A 19,704-nucleotide genomic window follows, 5' to 3' on the forward strand; every position below is an offset into this window, starting at 1 on the left:
AAATATCTCTGGAACCAAACCAACCACCCCGACAAGTCACATAGCAACATTTGAACATAGGATAAGCAAGAAATGAGAGAATGGGGTTGTAAATACTTAAAACTACCGGTCGGGTCGTTACAATTGGGCCTTTTGAGTGCATGTCATACGCATATCGTGCTGAGCACGTGGGATGTGTTGGATCATATTGGAGAACATGTGATGTGTTGGATATTGGATATGATTGAGTCTTGAGCATGCATGAACATCCAAGACTCATATAAAAGTATTCATATAGGTGTTACTTGGTGCATATCCTCTTTATATACGGACTTAGCAAATAAATTGTGTTCTGGTTATTTTGTTTGAGAAACATGCTAATCTTATTTCTGATTTTGCAACTCATTATTATATTTATCCTTGGTTTTTTTATGTAATTTCATGCTATTATGGATTGTTGAGATTGAGAAAGTGAGTATCATATTTTGTCAAAATTTGGCCATTACTTCTTCGAATTAGGCTTGATACTTACTAAGTACATGTTGTGTTTGTACTCATACTATACTTTTACATATTTTGTGCAGATTCTGACACTTATGTGTATTTGATCTCGGATTGGAATTTTTATGATTTGATTAGTTCTGTTAGGTGACTCGTGACTTAGGAGTGTGATCGAAATTGATTTTGGAGGTCCGGTGTAGAATTAGGCTTGAATTGAAAAAGTTAGTTTTTCGGCGAATTCCGATTGATAGGCGAGATTTTGATATAGTAGTCAGAATGGAATTCCGAGAGTTGTTGTAGCTTCATTATGTCATTTGTTATGTGTGTGCGAAATTTCAGGTTATTCGGACATCGTTTGGTCGGTTATGATTGCTGGATTATCTAACGGGTTAGGGTTAGGTGCTATCACTACCATTGGTGAGATTTAGAGTATTGACAATTTTCATGTAAACATTTTATATCTATAGGAAATCGCCAGTTATAAGTCTTAAGTTGTGTTGACCTGATAGGTCGTTTTCAGTACTAGTCCTAATTTTCATGACCCGTGACCTCTCGTAGCTTCATTTCATATTTCTTAGTTTGCGTGTATGGCCCGTGTTGCTTTTTGAAAATCTTTAATGTTTAAATTTTGAAGAAAATGAAATTTTTGACTAAAATAAGGCTAGAGTTAACCATAACCAATATTTTGGGTAAACGACCTCAGATCAGTGTTTCAACGATCCGGTATATCCAAAATTGAATTCAGAAGTCCCTAGATTTATTTGACTTATTTTGCCGAAAGTTGGCAATTTGAATGTTAGGAAATTTCATATGTTTGACCATATGTTGACTTTATGGTTATTAGGTTTGGATTTTGATTTTGGGACTTTGATTAGGTCCGTTGTGCTATTTAAAACTTTTCTGCAAATTTTGGTACAATTCAAAGTTGATTTGATAGGATTTAGACGCTTGGTTGTGTTTCTAGATATTCTTGAGTTTTCTTCTAAATTTCATGCGTTTTGATGTACGATTTATGATTTTAGATGTTATTTTGATGTTTTGATCGCCCGAGCATGTTCTTATGATATTTTTAGACTTATGTAGATGTTTGGTTTGGAGCTCCGACGACTCGGGTAAGTTTCGGATAGGCTTCGGACCATTTTTGGACTTCGGAGATTGCTGTTTCTGGTGTCTGGTGCCTCGTGCTTTGCGATCGCGAAGCTTCTCTCACGATCGCAAAGCTTCTCTCACGATCGCGTAGGGGAAGTTTGGGCTAGAGGCTGTTGTTCTTTGCGAACATGAAGAATTGGGGGGCTTAACCTTCGCAATGCGACAGGCATCTCGCAAACGCGATGCTTTATGGGATCTAGTGGTGGTGGTGGTGGTGGTGGGGATGTCAGGTGGCTCCTCATCACAACGCGAACCTTGGGTCGCGAACGTGAAATCTTGGCTGGGAAGAATCCTTCATGAATACGATAGTAGACTCGCGAATGCGTAGGCCTTGTGCCAGTACCCTTCACGAGCACGTCATGTGCTTCAAATGCGAAGAACACCTGACACCCATTATTTTAAAAGCTGAAATCAAGATTTGGTCAGTTTTCACCATTATTTGAAGCTAGAGCTCGGCCTTGAGGCGATTTTGAAGAGGTTTTTCATCCCAACTTCATTGGCTATTAATTTCTAACTAGTTTTGATATATTTTCATAATCACGTATTGATTTTAACCTTTAATCTAGGATTTTCATGGTAGAAATTGGGAATTTGAGTAGAATATATGATTTTGTAAAATTGAGATTTAGACCTCAAATTGAGATCGAATTTTGAAAAAAATCACATAACCGGGCTCATGGGTGAATGAGTAAATGAGTTTTGGTCCGAATCTCGGATTTTGACCAAGCGGGTCCGGGGTTAACTTTTGTTGACATTTTTTGAATTCATTAAAGATTGTATCTTTTCACTCGTGGGTAGTTTCTAGAGTTTATTTTGAATTATTTGAACAATATTTGGCTAGATTTGGTTGGTTTGGAGGCTACTTCCAAAGGAAAAGCCATGGTTGATCATTGATTTGGTTGCGAAGTAAGGTAAATATCGTGGTTAACTCTGACTTGAGAGAATTAGGATTTGTTGCTCTATTTGCCATGTGAATTATGTGTGGGGACGACGTATATGTAAGTTGACCAGTATATATGCGTTGTCATTGGATTAAAGTAAAAACATGAAGAATGATGTCGTGCCATTTTCATTTATCATATCATTATTATATGGTGGGGATTAGAGTAAAAGAATTAGGGGTGATGTCGTGCCATTATTAGTTCTTCTGCTTTATTTGATTTTTGGATTTTTTGATTTATTCGATTGCATTGTCATTTATTTTGGAAGGAGCTGAATTGGCGATATTGTACTTGTCATTTTTACCATAATTTCCTTTCTACATGTTACCTCTCTTTTATTATGATAAATGTACTATTTGTTATTTCTGTTGCTTTATGTGCATATCTGCACAAGATTTACATAGGTGTCTTGTCATAACCTCGTTACTATCTTGTCGGGGTTAAGCTCAACACTTACGGAGTACATTGGATTGGTTGTACTCATGTTACACTTCTGCACTTCTTGTGCAGATACTAGTATTGGTCCCAGCGATGTCTAGTGGTGCTTCTGCTCGGATCATATCAACGGCGGAGACTTGAGGTAGAGCTGCTTGCGTTCGCAGTCCCTGAAGCCCCCTTCTATTTCTGTCTGTACTGTTTATTTCATTCCAAATAATTGTATTTCGTTCAAACCATACTTGTAGTATTCTAGCTACTCATGTACTGGTGACTCCAGATTTCTGGGATTAGACTAGACTGTACTATGTTATGGATTTATTTTATGTATTACAACTTTATTAGTCGTTAATAATTGTTATCACTCTCTTTTATATTGTTAAAAAGGGTAATTTGTTATGTAATGTTGGCTTGCTTAGCTAGTAGATGTTAGAAGTCATCACGACCCCGAGGTTGGGAATCCGGATCGTGACATAAATATTACTCATAGATCAATGTGTCATCTAAACAAACGCACATTTTATAATGGCGAATTAATTATCGTGTATTTTTAAATCTGCAAATGTGGTTAAACATAGAAATGAACTGGCAGACTAATTTTTTTTAAAAAAAATTATTAGTTACAATTGAATATAAGGGTGGGAGTAAATTTTTAAAAGATATTAAAATTTTTACTCCTAATAGTTTTGTTTTCTAATGTAAGTAATGAAGTAAAGAATATATATATAAGGTAAAATAACTAAATTTTTGTCTAATAGACAAGTGTAGCTAGAAATTATCGAACAAAAGGTAAAGTCGAATACCTCCTTATATTATGTAAGTATATAGTATTACTGTTAACATATTGCAGGAAGTTTAAGAGTTTTCTTAATATGCAATGAAATAATCTTAAAGTTAGTGTAATTTTGGATGGAGGATGATTATTTCAAATGTATATGAAATAGTAAAACATTTATTAGAATCACATAGTAGTTCCTTTAAACAGTAAAACATATAATTATTTTCTTAATCTGTATTCTCTAAAATCCTATTTCTTTCTCAATTCCAAAGATAGTTATTATTATAAATATTATACCAAAATAGTCTAATTATAACGTTAAAATAATAATTTATTCATATCTAATTCACCTGGCTAAACTAATTTCACGATACTTTCTCCTATAAATAGGTCCAACATCACTTGATGTTAATCACTCCTCTAACAATTCTAGGTGAAAGAAAAATGGCCCAACAATGTAACTTTCTCCTCCTCTCATGTCTCTCAGTCATTGTTGTTGCTTCTTCTTTCTTTCATGTCTCCTCCGCAAGGAGTGGCTTGAGACATAATTTTCTTGATAGTGAGAAGCCCATAAAAAATCCAAATGACCCTACAGTTGTGGGAATCGCAACATTTGCTGTGAATGAGCACAACAAGGAGTCTAAAAGCAACTTTCAACTTGTAAGAGTGATGGCAGGAGGAACTGATGTAATTCCTGATGGAACTGTTTATCAACTCGAAATCAGTGCTAGTGAATCAAATGTTATCACAATTCGTCTTGTTGCTGTTTTAGTGCATCCAGACAATGTTAAAGAACTTATTTCCTTTGAATGATTATCTTTTCTTATAGTTTAAGTGTATGATCATCTAGAAACGATTATCGTCAAAGTATTTGTATTAAATAAACCATTTCAATTAAATATTTTATCCTATTCTATTGATTCGTTTGGCCATATTAACAAATGGATGATAATTTTTTAATTTTGGATAAATTGTATTAATCACATTGATATTTTACAAAATTAAACTCTAAATGTTCCAATTGTCTTTTGTCTCAAAATATATATCACGTGTTATTTTTTGATTTACTAATCCATCCTTTATATTGGGGAAATTGAGCAGAACTCCTTATTCTATGAATCTTGAACTATGTCATGACCCCGGTTCGTCCTCCGTGAACCATCGTGATGGCACTTAGTCTCTACGACTAGGTAAGCCTAACAATGCGGAATATAAACAACAGTTGCGGAAGAAATAATTTAAAAAAACCGAAATAGTAAAATAAAACAGTGTTTAAGATGCCTCCTGGCACATAACAGTACAAAATCTCAACCTAACACTCCCAAAATCTGGAACCCCATGAATCACAAGCTAAGAGATACATAAGAAGCTCTAACTCTAGAAATGTCTAACAAAAGGAAAACTACTAAAGGGCTATACTATTACACAAAGATAGAAAGGGACTCCTCGGTCTGGGGACGCGACAGATATACCTCGAAGTCTCTACAGAAACGCCTCGCCTCAAGGATGATAAGACTGAGTGGAAGTACCTGGATCTGCACAACAAAAATGTGCAGAAGAATAGCATGAGCACACCACATCGATGCCCAGTAAGTATCAAGACTAACCTCGGTGGAGTAGTGACGAGGAACAGTCAAGATACCTACCGGTCTAATAAACTGTACAAATATAGGAACAACGGAACATGATGTATATATGAAGACTACACGAAATGGCTAACAATACTAAAATCACAATAAGGGAAGAAAACAACAAGTAACAACAAAAATACTAAGAATAATGACATAGAAGTGCGAGCGAAAACACAAACCCAAATCCTAAAGTCACAATATAGTAAAGGTAAGCAATAACTCAGATCCTACGATAGTGTTCACATCAGGTCTTATCCAACAATTTCCACGAAGTACCGAATCTCGGACAAATTACAGCTCACGAGTCCCAGTACCTGAAATCTAACACTTGGCATCCTGTGCCCCCATCAACCTCATGGTCATGCTGACAACTCACTTGCTAACTAGAGCCACTGTCACATATATAACAAGTACACGAGGGTGTACATCTATACTCAGCAAAATCAGGAGGACTTCACATCCAATAGGAGTGTTCAACTACGTGTATGCTTGTGCAAGTGCCTTAACATAGCTCCTACTAGCTAATGAGCGTAACGAAAAGAACAGATAACACGTAAGATGTTTCCTCCCAACTTCCATGAGATAAAGCTCATACAGGTAATCCATCGCATCTGCGATACCGCTTCTGTGGTTCTCACTTAAAAGTTCCATCTCCTCACCTGCAAATCAGATGCCGCATCTGCAGTCCCGCAGGTGCGTTAATCCATCCGCTTCTGTGGTCCCTACTCTACTTCTCCTTTGGCTGCTTCTACGGCTTAACTCCGCATCTGCGGGAGTCGCATCTGAGGCCTCTCAACCGCAGATGCGGTTATGATAACAGGCCAAAGACTTTAGTTGCAAACTCCAACTTTCCAACTACCCGTTAACTACCCGAAATAATCCCGAGGCCCCCGAGACCTCAACCCAAAGCACAAACAAGTCATATACCACTATCCAAACTTATACCAATCTTCCAAATACCTCAGACAACATCTAATCAACTAATTAGCATCAGATTCAAGCCTAAGAACTTCAAAACTCTCAAAATACTCTTTCGATCAAAACGTCTATCAAACCTCGTTCGAATGACCTGAAATTTTGTACACACGTCACATTCAACACTACGGAGCTACTCCAACTTCTGGAATTCCATTCCGACCCTCGGATCAAAATCTTACTATCGAACCAGAAACTTCAAAAATTCAACTTTTGGCATTTCAAGCCTGAATAAGCTACAGACCTCCAAAACACAATCCGAACATGCTCCTAAACCCGAAATCACCCAACGGAGCTAGCAGAACCATCGAAATTCCATTCCGAGGTCGTCTTTACACTGTTCTGACTACGGTCAAATTTCCAAAACTTAAGCTCACAATTAGGGACTAAGCGTCCCAAAACTCTCTGAAACTCCAAATAATTCCTCCCGGCAACTCACAATAGCAGAAACAAACACGGGGAAAGCAGTTAATAGGGGATTGGAATGTAAATTCTTAAAACGACCGGCCAGGTCGTTACATCCTCCCACACTTAAACATTCGTTCGTCCTCGAACGAGCATAGAGACATACCTGAAGTAGTGAAAAAATGAAGGTAACGACTACGCATATCCTGCTCGGTCTCCAAGGTCGCCTCCTCGACCGACTGACCCCACCACTGAACCTTTACTGATGCAATATTCTTTGATCTCATCTTTCGAACATGCCTATCCAATATCGCCACTGGCTCCTCAACATAAGATAGATCCCTGTCCAACTGGACTGAACTAAAATCCAACACGTGCAACGGATCACCGTGACACCTCTGGAGCATCGAAACATGAAATAACGAATGAACTCTTGCCAAGTTAGGAGGTAAGGAAAGCTCATAAGCAATTTTTCCAACATGCCTCAATATCTCAAAAGGGCCAATAAACCTCGGACTCAACTTCCCTTTCTTCCCAAATCTCATAATGCCCTTCATAGGTGAAACCTGAAGTAGAACTCACTCTCCAACCATATAGGAAACATCACTAACCTTCCGATCCGCATAACTCTTCTGTCTGGACTGGGCGGTACGGAGTCTATCCTGAATTACCTTAACCTTCTCTAAAGCATCCGGAACCAAGTCTGTGCCCAATAATCTAGCCTCACCCGGCTTAAACCAACCCATCGAGGATCTACATCGCCTACTATATAAAGCCTCAAACGGTGCCATCTGAATGCTGAACTGATAGCTATTATTGTAGGCAAACTCCGCCAATGGCAAGAACTGATCCCAAGACCCTCCAAACTCAATCACACACGCACAGAGCATATCCTCAAGAATCTAAATAGTGCGCTCAGACTGTCCGTCCGTCTGAGGGTGAAATTCTGTACTCAACTCCACCCGAGTACCCAACTCATACTGAATAACCCTCCAGAACCGTGATATGAACTGAGTACCTCTATCTGAAATGATGGAAACTTGAATACCATACAGACGAAATACAGATGAACAATCTCCTGGATTTAAATCTCCACCAATCGCTCCGAAGAATAGGTAGTACACATAGAAATGAAGTGTGCGGACTTGGTCGACCGATCCACAATCACCCAAATAGCATCGAACTTTCTAAAAGTCCGTAGGAGCCCAACTATGAAGTCCATGGTGATCCACTCCCACTTCCACTCCGGAATCTCTATCTGCTGAAGCAACCCACCCGGTCTCTGGTGCTCATACTTCACCTGCTGACAATTGAGGCACCGAGCTACAAACCCAACTATATCTTTCTTCATCCGCCTCCACCAATTGTGCTGCCTCAAATCCTAGTACATCTTCACGGCACCCGGATGACTAAAATACCACGAACTATGGGCCTCCTCTAGAATCAACTCCCGAAGCCCATCAACATTGGGTACACAAATCCGACCATGCATCCTCAATACACCGTCATCACCAATAGTCACATCTCTGGTATCACCATGCTGACCTTGTCCTTGAGGACAAGCAAATGAGGGTCATCATACTGACACTCCCTGATACGATCAATTAAGGAAGACCGAGAAACCACGCAAGCAAGAACCCGACTAGGCTCCGAAAGGTCCAATCTCACAAACTGGCTGGCTAAGGCCTGAACATCCATCACCATGGGCCTCTCTACTACTGGTAAATAAGACAAACTCCCCAAACTCTCTGCCTGGTGACTCAAGGCATCGTCCACCACATTGGCCTTGCCCGGGTGATACAAAGTAGTGATATCACAGTGCTTTAGAAACTCTAACCACCTCCTCTGGCGCAAATTTTGATCCTTTTGCTTGAATAGGTGCTGCAAGCTCTGATGATCAGTATAAATCTCACAAGGAACACCGTACAAATAATGACGCCAGATCTTCAAGGCGTGAACAATGGCAGCTAACTTAAGGTCGTGGACATGATAATTCTTCTTGTGTACTTTCAATTGTCTGGACGCGTAGGCAATCACCCTACCATCCTGCATCAAAACTGCTCTAAGGCCAATCCTCGAGGTATCCCAATAGATAGTATAAGACCCCGAACCTATAGGCAATATCAAAACTAGGGCTGTGGTAAAAGCTATCTTGAGCTTCTGAAAGCTCGTCTCATACTCTCCCGTCTACTAGAACGGAGCACCCTTTTGGGTCAGCCTGGTCATAGGGGCTGCAATCGATGAAAACCCCTTCAAAAAATGATGGTAGTAACCCGCCAAGTCAACAAAACTGCAGATCTCTGTAGTTGAGGATTATATGGGCCAATTCTGCACTGCCTCTACTTTCTTCGGATCAACCTGAATACCCTCACTCGACACCACGTGGCCTAAGAATGCCACGGAATCCAACTAAAACAAACATTTCGAGAACTTAGCATATAACTTCTTTTCCATCAGAGTCTGGAGCACAGTCCTCAGGTGCTACTCGTGATCTTCCTGACTCCGGGAATACACCAGAATATCATCAATAAAAACAATGACAAATGAGTCAAGATAGGGTCGGAACACACTGTGCATCAAATGCATAAAGGCTGCTGGGGCATTAGTCAGCCCAAGTGACATAACAAGGAACTTGTAATGACTATACCGAGTCCTGAAAGCAGTCTTCAGGATATCTGGCTCCCGAATCTTCAATTGATGGTAACCTGAGCACAAGTCAATCTTAGAAAACACCCGTGCACCCTGAAGCTGGTCAAACAGATTATCAATATGAGGCAAAGGATAACAGTTATTCACTATAACTTTGTTCAACTGGCGATAATCAATACACATACGCATAGAACCATCATTTTTCTTCACAAACAAGACATGAGCACCCCAAGGTGATACACTGGGCCTAATAAAACCCTTATTAAGCAATTTCTGTAACTAATTCTTCAACTCCTTCAACTCAAGAGGAGCCATATGATACGGAGGAATAGAGATGGTCTTAGTGCCTAGCAACATATCAATGCCAAAATCAATATCTCTATTAGGTGACATGCCCGGAAGATCAGCTGGAAACACATCAGGAAAATCCCGTACTACTGGGACTGAATCAACTGAAGGGGTATCAATACTAACATCTCTTACATAAGATAAATAGGCGTCACACCCCTTCTCAACCATTCACTAAGCTTTTAGGAAAGAATTAACTCTATTGGGATTGTGATCTAAAGCACCCCTCCACTCAACATGCGGTACACTTGGTGTAATGACCCGGCGGGTCATTTTAAGAATTTATGCCTCGATCCCCTATTATCTATTTTCCCCATATTTAATTCTGCTATTTTGATTTGCCGGGATGTTCGGTTTTGAGATTCGAAGAGTGTTGGGACACTTAGTCCCTAAATAAGAGCTTAAGCGTTGGAAATTTGACCGTAGTCGAACAATGTGAACACGGCCTCGAAATGGAATTTTGATGGTTCCGTTAGCTCCGTTGAGTGATTTTGGGCTTATGGGCATGTTTGGATTATGTTTTGGAGGCCCGTGGCTAATTTAGGCTTTAAATGCCGACAGTCGAATTTTAAAGTTTCCGGTTAGATAGTGAATTTTGATTCGAGGATCATAATGGAATTTCAGAAGTTGGAGAAGCTCCGTAGTGTTGAATGTGATGTGTGTGCAAAATTTCAGGTCATTCAGACAAGGTTTGATAGACTTTTTGATCGAAAGCGTATTTTTAGAGTTTTGGAATTCTTAGGCTTGACTCCGTGATTGATTCGTCGTTTAGATATTTTTTTAGGTGTTTTAAGGATTGGTATAAGTTTGGATAGTGGTATTAGACTTGTTGGTGCCCTTGGTTGAGGTCCCGGGGGCCTCGGGATGGTTTCAGAAGGTTGTCAGAAGAATTTGGAATTTGTTTGAGCAACTTCATCTGCTGGTTTTCTGTCATAACCGCACCTGCGGTTGGATCCTGCAGAAGCAGCATCTGCATAAGCGGAAAAGGGAGAAGCCGGCAGGGACCAAAAGAGCAGGAGCTTCACCGCAGAAGCGGCCCCGCATCTGCATAAGGTTAACTGCAGGTGGGGATGATGGGCTTTAAGTGAAATGTCGTAGATGCGACCATGTCCTCGCAGAAGCGGGGCCGCATATGTTATCCCAAGGCCGCAGAAGCGGATTAACTGGGCAGAAACATTTAAATAATTGCCTTCGCAAATTTTAGCTATTTTCACCTCTTTTCAAACGAGAAGAAGACTTGAGGAGCATTTTCAAGAGAGATTTTCAGAGGAGTTCATTGGGGTAAGGTCTTTGGTCCCTAAACTCGTTATTGGAGTGATTTTTATCATTATAAGCATGAAAAATTAAGGAAAATCAGTGGTAATTTGGGGGTTAGGGCTTGATTAATAAGAGACATTTGAGTGATGATTTGAGGGACCATTTGGGGTCCGATTTTGGTAATTTTGGTATGACTGAACTCGTGATAGTGTCAGAATTTTGGAAATGTAAATTTTACCCAATTCCGAGATGTGTGCTCGAGGGGTATTTTGGTCATTTTACCTAATTTCGCGTATTAGCTTAGAATTTCTTTGTAGAATTAGTTAGTTGAAGTGTTATTTACATTATGCAATTGAATTGAATTGATTTGGGCCATTTGGAGTCGATTACTCATGGAAAGAACGTGGTCTCGGGTTGATTTTGAACCGGTTCGAGGTAAGTGGCTTGCCTAACCTTGTGGGGGACCTTCCCTTTAGGATTTGGTATTATTGATAATTAAAATATCTTGTACGTGAGGTGACGAGTGTGTACTTGTGCTAATTGTTGGAAATCCGATTTTCATTAAGTAATTACTAGTATGCTTCTTTTCCTATTTTGTTACTTGCACTATTAAGCCTGTTGTTAGCTTAGGAAAGCATGTCTAAATGATTTAATTGCTTTATTTGCTCAAACTATTTTACCTGAATTCTGTGCAGCATGCTAAGCTAGAATATCTTGTTCGCCTTAATATGGAATCTGACATTTCTAAATATTATCCTACTGCTGCTAGGTATTTACATTGGGACTACGGATATGGGATTTCGGTAGCTCCCCCATGTCTGTTTACATTTGGAACTACGAATGTGGGATTCCGGTAGATCCCCCTACATAGTTATATGGAACTACGGGACTGCACCCGATAGATTGCCCCAGTACTGTGTATTTAATTGCCCCAGTATTGTGTATTTACTTTTGGGACTACGGAACGGGATTCCGGTGGATCCCCGCGCACTATGAGTTGGACTACGGGACGGTATCCCGGGAGATCTATTGGATATGTATATTTGGGATTACAGGATGGTATCCTGGGAGATTACCGATTGTTATGATTTGGTACTGAGCCGTATTTCTTTCTGTGTTTACTTTGCCTTTGTAATAGGTGTTGCTGTCCTTTATATCCTGTGTTACTTTTACTGTTGTACTTATTTATACTGTTCTGTTCTACACTATCGAATTTTATATTTTATTTAACCTCAGTAGGACCCTAACCTTCCTCGTCACTATCCGACCGAAGTTAGGCTTGGAACTTATTGAGTACCGCTGTGGTGTACTCATGCCCTTTCTGCGCATGTTTTTCATATGCAGATCCAGGTACTTCGACTCAGACTTACCATCCTTGAGGCGAGGCGACCCTTCGGAGACTTTGAGGTATATCTGCCGCGTTCGCAGACTGAGGAGTCTCTCTCCATTCTCTCTTGTAGTTATATCCCTTCTGTATTTACTTTGTTTTAGACATTCTGGAGTTAGAGCACTATGTAGTATCCTTAGCTTGTGATTTCATGAGATTCCGGGTTTTGGGAAAAGTATTAGTTTTGAGAGATGATATTGTATATGCCGAGCGGCACTATTAAACACTGTTTATTCCGCATTATTAGGCTTACCTAATCGTAGGGACTAGGTGCCGTCACGATGGTTCACGGAGGGCGAACCGGGGTCTATACTGTGACAAGATACTGTTCAGGATACTGAGAATCGAATCGGGGTCTATACTGTGACAGGATACTGTTCTACCACTAGACCATTGGTGCATTTTTATTTTAAGACTTTCTTTTATTTCATTTATACTCTTTAATTGTATTTTCGCACGAAAATAACTGACCAAAGTTTATCGATTTTATTAATAAATAAAATTATCGACCAAAGTTGGTCGGTTTTTTAAAATGACCGGTCTAATTAACCGACCAATTTCGATCGATTTTTTTAATTTTAATTTTAATTTCTTTTATTGGTTGGATTTTTGAAAAATAAATTTTGTGGGACTCATTAATAGTTTCCCGCATTTTTTGCGCCAAAGAAAAATTGATCGGTTTCATAAAAAAATATATTTTGTAAAACTGACCAACTTTGATCGATCGACCATGGTTGATTTTTGCAGAATTTCTAGTAGTGATTTAAGTTTAATTTCTAAGCAGAGAAAAATTATGTTACATTTATAAAAATATAACTAAGTTTTATTATGTCATTTTTTCTCATGTATTTGATTAGATAAAATACAATTATAGCATATATAAAATGATATAGTTTGAAAATGTTAGTATTGAAACTTAATATCGAATGATCTTATAATTCTGCTTTCTAACAATATCTCTTGATCAAATTCTACCATTATTAAAATAATTTAATCACGTATATTTTATTAGAATTAGTAAAATAATTCTTACTAATTATCATGTACAATGTATTTAATTCTTGTTAATTAATGTATTTTTTTTATATAGAAAAAACACTATTATGTCATTCGAAAAATATAAATGAAATTTTGAAATAAAAAATAAGGATACCTAAATTTAAAGTAATATAAATATATTTTGCTATTACTTGGAAAAGAGTCATTTGATTTATGGATTCCTTACTTAGTGCATCCTCTTACAAAACAAAATAAATAAATAAGAGGTAAGCATTAGTAAGTAAATGGTATGGGAAGCGGCAGTGGGATATTCTTGTCCCACATCGCCCAAGAATTGTAAATGTTTGTACTTTATATGTTAAGCATCTAGAGATGACAACACAGGTAAGACTTGAGAAAACCTCAAAGATGCGGGGTGGGTTACTGTGTATATTTGGGGAAGTTATTACTACTACTTTAGTCTTGTAACGATCCGACCGATTGCTTTGAGCTTTTGCACTTCGCTCGTCAGTTCTTGGGCATTACTTGCTCCATGTGGTGTATTATGACTTATATAAATCATTGGTGTTGGGTTTCAGGTTAATCAGAATGAATTTGGAAGAACAGTTCTTAGTTGAAGCTTTACTAATTATCATTGGTGTTGGGTTTCAGGTTAATCAGAATGAATTTGGAAGAACAGTTCTTAGTTGAAGCTTTACTAATACTAACTAGCTAATATTAGTGATGGGTAAAATGTTATGATTGGATGTTGTAGTGTTGTAACGATCCGACTGGTCGTTTTGAGCTTTTGCACTTCGCTCGCCAGTTCTTGGGCATTCTTGCCCCATGTGATGTATTATAACTTATGTAAATCATTGGTGTTAGGTTTCAGGTTAATCAGAATGAATTTGGAAGAACAGTTCTCAGTTGAAGCTTGAAATTTCGTTTTGAGCTTTTGCACTTCGCTCGCCAGTTCTTGGGCATTACTTGCCCCATGTGGTGTATTATGACTTATGTAAATCATTGGTGTTGGGTTTTAGGTTAATCAGAATGAATTTGGAAGAACAGTTCTCAGTTGAAGCTTGAAATTTGAAAGGTTTGACCAAAATTTGACTTATGTGTATTTGATCTCGGATTGGAATTTTTATGATTTGATTAGTTCTGTTAGGTGACTCGTGACTTAGGAGTGTGATCGAAATTGATTTTGGAGGTCCGGTGTAGAATTAGGCTTGAATTGAAAAAGTTAGTTTTTCGGCGAATTCCGATTGATAGGCGAGATTTTGATATAGTAGTCAGAATGGAATTCCGAGAGTTGTTGTAGCTTCATTATGTCATTTGTTATGTGTGTGCGAAATTTCAGGTTATTCGGACATCGTTTGGTCGGGTTTTTGATCGAAAGAGTATTTCGGAAGTTTTTAAAAACTTAGGCTTGAATTCGATGAGTTTTGGGTAATTTGATGTTGTTTGAGGTGTTTTGATGATTTGAGCAGGTTTGAATGATGTTATGAATTATGTTGACATTTTTGGTCGGGGTTCCATGAGGCTCGGATAAGTTTTGGAAGAGTTTTTGGAAGATTTTGCCGTTTTGAGCATAAGCATGTAATGATCCAAAGGTCCATTTTTAGTTCTAGAGATCAAAATTTGATTTCGAGACTTCCAGAATTTTGATAATGAATTATAGGACTGATCTGGAAAATTTGGTCTAATTTCATCAAGTCGCGGTTGGGTTTTTGACATGAAACATGAGTTAATTGTTTAACGCGTGAAATGGGTATTGAACTGAGAAAATGAGCTCCGAATGGAGTTTCAACTGAAAGGCTATGCAATCACGAAGAACAATCGCGTGGACTCCCAGGCCTCCCCCCTTCCTCCTTTGCGGATGCACCCCCAACACCCGCATTCACGATTCATAAACAGTTAAAGCTCTGCGATCGTAGACCATTTCTTGCGATCGCATAGAACAATTTTCCCAGTCGCTCAAACAACTCTTCACGATCGCGTACTTCCGCTTGCGTATAAGGAAACCAGAAGCACAAGCATCAGCAACTTCAGCAAATCTTCTAAGTCCAATTTCAATCCGTTAACCATCAAGAATCTACTAGATGCCCCCGAGACCTCAATCAAACATATCGAAAAGTCCTAAAATAATATACGAACATGCTCGAAGCCTCAAATCACATAAAACAACACTAAAACGATGAATCACACATCGATTCAAGCCTAATGAATTTATGAACTTTAAATTCCAAAACTAATGCTGAAACATACCAAACCAACTCCGATTAACCTCAAATTTTGCACACAAGTCATATATAATACAACAAACCTATTCTAACTTTTGGAACTAAAATCCAATCCCGGTAACAATAGAGTCAACTCTCGGTCAAAATTCTCAACTCTCCAAACTTCTACTTTTCCAAATTTCGCCAATTCAAACCAAAATCACCTACGGACCTCCAAATCAACATCCGAACACACTCCTAAGTCAAAAATCACCATATGGAGCTATCAGGATTGTCAAAACTCCATTACGGAGTAATTTACATATAAGTCAATATCCAGTCAACTCTTTCAACTTAGGCTTCCAACCTTGGGACTAAGTGTCTAAATTCATTCCGAAATATCTCTGGAACCAAACCAACCACCCCGACAAGTCACATAGCAACATTTGAACATAGGATAAGCAAGAAATGAGAGAATGGGGTTGTAAATACTTAAAACTACCGGTCGGGTCGTTACAATTGGGCCTTTTGAGTGCATGTCATACGCATATCGTGCTGAGCACGTGGGATGTGTTGGATCATATTGGAGAACATGTGATGTGTTGGATATTGGATATGATTGAGTCTTGAGCATGCATGAACATCCAAGACTCATATAAAAGTATTCATATAGGTGTTACTTGGTGCATATCCTCTTTATATACGGACTTAGCAAATAAATTGTGTTCTGGTTATTTTGTTTGAGAAACATGCTAATCTTATTTCTGATTTTGCAACTCATTATTATATTTATCCTTGGTTTTTTTATGTAATTTCATGCTATTATGGATTGTTGAGATTGAGAAAGTGAGTATCATATTTTGTCAAAATTTGGCCATTACTTCTTCGAATTAGGCTTGATACTTACTAAGTACATGTTGTGTTTGTACTCATACTATACTTTTACATATTTTGTGCAGATTCTGACACTTATGTGTATTTGATCTCGGATTGGAATTTTTATGATTTGATTAGTTCTGTTAGGTGACTCGTGACTTAGGAGTGTGATCGAAATTGATTTTGGAGGTCCGGTGTAGAATTAGGCTTGAATTGAAAAAGTTAGTTTTTCGGCGAATTCCGATTGATAGGCGAGATTTTGATATAGTAGTCAGAATGGAATTCCGAGAGTTGTTGTAGCTTCATTATGTCATTTGTTATGTGTGTGCGAAATTTCAGGTTATTCGGACATCGTTTGGTCGGGTTTTTGATCGAAAGAGTATTTCGGAAGTTTTTAAAAACTTAGGCTTGAATTCGATGAGTTTTGGGTAATTTGATGTTGTTTGAGGTGTTTTGATGATTTGAGCAGGTTTGAATGATGTTATGAATTATGTTGACATTTTTGGTCGGGGTTCCATGAGGCTCGGATAAGTTTTGGAAGAGTTTTTGGAAGATTTTGCCGTTTTGAGCATAAGCATGTAATGATCCAAAGGTCCATTTTTAGTTCTAGAGATCAAAATTTGATTTCGAGACTTCCAGAATTTTGATAATGAATTATAGGACTGATCTGGAAAATTTGGTCTAATTTCATCAAGTCGCGGTTGGGTTTTTGACATGAAACATGAGTTAATTGTTTAACGCGTGAAATGGGTATTGAACTGAGAAAATGAGCTCCGAATGGAGTTTCAACTGAAAGGCTATGTTCGTATCATTAGATATTTTTTTAGGTGTTTTAAGGATTGGTATAAGTTTGGATAGTGGTATTAGACTTGTTGGTGCCCTTGGTTGAGGTCCCGGGGGCCTCGGGATGGTTTCAGAAGGTTGTCAGAAGAATTTGGAATTTGTTTGAGCAACTTCATCTGCTGGTTTTCTGTCATAACCGCACCTGCGGTTGGATCCTGCAGAAGCAGCATCTGCATAAGCGGAAAAGGGAGAAGCCGGCAGGGACCAAAAGAGCAGGAGCTTCACCGCAGAAGCGGCCCCGCATCTGCATAAGGTTAACTGCAGGTGGGGATGATGGGCTTTAAGTGAAATGTCGTAGATGCGACCATGTCCTCGCAGAAGCGGGGCCGCATATGTTATCCCAAGGCCGCAGAAGCGGATTAACTGGGCAGAAACATTTAAATAATTGCCTTCGCAAATTTTAGCTATTTTCACCTCTTTTCAAACGAGAAGAAGACTTGAGGAGCATTTTCAAGAGAGATTTTCAGAGGAGTTCATTGGGGTAAGGTCTTTGGTCCCTAAACTCGTTATTGGAGTGATTTTTATCATTATAAGCATGAAAAATTAAGGAAAATCAGTGGTAATTTGGGGGTTAGGGCTTGATTAATAAGAGACATTTGAGTGATGATTTGAGGGACCATTTGGGGTCCGATTTTGGTAATTTTGGTATGACTGAACTCGTGATAGTGTCAGAATTTTGGAAATGTAAATTTTACCCAATTCCGAGATGTGTGCTCGAGGGGTATTTTGGTCATTTTACCTAATTTCGCGTATTAGCTTAGAATTTCTTTGTAGAATTAGTTAGTTGAAGTGTTATTTACATTATGCAATTGAATTGAATTGATTTGGGCCATTTGGAGTCGATTACTCATGGAAAGAACGTGGTCTCGGGTTGATTTTGAACCGGTTCGAGGTAAGTGGCTTGCCTAACCTTGTGGGGGACCTTCCCTTTAGGATTTGGTATTATTGATAATTAAAATATCTTGTACGTGAGGTGACGAGTGTGTACTTGTGCTAATTGTTGGAAATCCGATTTTCATTAAGTAATTACTAGTATGCTTCTTTTCCTATTTTGTTACTTGCACTATTAAGCCTGTTGTTAGCTTAGGAAAGCATGTCTAAATGATTTAATTGCTTTATTTGCTCAAACTATTTTACCTGAATTCTGTGCAGCATGCTAAGCTAGAATATCTTGTTCGCCTTAATATGGAATCTGACATTTCTAAATATTATCCTACTGCTGCTAGGTATTTACATTGGGACTACGGATATGGGATTTCGGTAGCTCCCCCATGTCTGTTTACATTTGGAACTACGAATGTGGGATTCCGGTAGATCCCCCTACATAGTTATATGGAACTACGGGACTGCACCCGATAGATTGCCCCAGTACTGTGTATTTAATTGCCCCAGTATTGTGTATTTACTTTTGGGACTACGGAACGGGATTCCGGTGGATCCCCGCGCACTATGAGTTGGACTACGGGACGGTATCCCGGGAGATCTATTGGATATGTATATTTGGGATTACAGGATGGTATCCTGGGAGATTACCGATTGTTATGATTTGGTACTGAGCCGTATTTCTTTCTGTGTTTACTTTGCCTTTGTAATAGGTGTTGCTGTCCTTTATATCCTGTGTTACTTTTACTGTTGTACTTATTTATACTGTTCTGTTCTACACTATCGAATTTTATATTTTATTTAACCTCAGTAGGACCCTAACCTTCCTCGTCACTATCCGACCGAAGTTAGGCTTGGAACTTATTGAGTACCGCTGTGGTGTACTCATGCCCTTTCTGCGCATGTTTTTCATATGCAGATCCAGGTACTTCGACTCAGACTTACCATCCTTGAGGCGAGGCGACCCTTCGGAGACTTTGAGGTATATCTGCCGCGTTCGCAGACTGAGGAGTCTCTCTCCATTCTCTCTTGTAGTTATATCCCTTCTGTATTTACTTTGTTTTAGACATTCTGGAGTTAGAGCACTATGTAGTATCCTTAGCTTGTGATTTCATGAGATTCCGGGTTTTGGGAAAAGTATTAGTTTTGAGAGATGATATTGTATATGCCGAGCGGCACTATTAAACACTGTTTATTCCGCATTATTAGGCTTACCTAATCGTAGGGACTAGGTGCCGTCACGATGGTTCACGGAGGGCGAACCGGGGTCTATACTGTGACAAGATACTGTTCAGGATACTGAGAATCGAATCGGGGTCTATACTGTGACAGGATACTGTTCTACCACTAGACCATTGGTGCATTTTTATTTTAAGACTTTCTTTTATTTCATTTATACTCTTTAATTGTATTTTCGCACGAAAATAACTGACCAAAGTTTATCGATTTTATTAATAAATAAAATTAT

At 38.7% G+C, this 19,704-nt stretch overlaps 1 protein-coding gene across 1 annotated transcript; it reads left to right on the plus strand.

Moving 5' to 3' along the window:
• The first annotated feature begins 4,227 nt into the window (after positions 1-4,227).
• Positions 4,228-4,596, plus strand: LOC107830088 (uncharacterized). The gene has a single exon (XM_016657571.1). The coding sequence runs from the start codon at positions 4,228-4,230 to the stop codon at positions 4,594-4,596; it is 369 nt and encodes a 122-aa protein (XP_016513057.1).
• Positions 4,597-19,704: the final 15,108 nt, after the last annotated feature.

Source organism: Nicotiana tabacum, chromosome 3 (genome assembly GCF_000715075.1).
Source record: "Nicotiana tabacum cultivar K326 chromosome 3, ASM71507v2, whole genome shotgun sequence".
Taxonomy (NCBI): domain Eukaryota; kingdom Viridiplantae; phylum Streptophyta; class Magnoliopsida; order Solanales; family Solanaceae; genus Nicotiana; species Nicotiana tabacum.

Excerpts from the sequence above, each read along its gene's own strand:
- LOC107830088 (XM_016657571.1), top strand. The coding sequence starts at position 4,228 with ATGGCCCAACAATGTAACTTTCTCCTCCTCTCATGTCTCTCAGTCATT.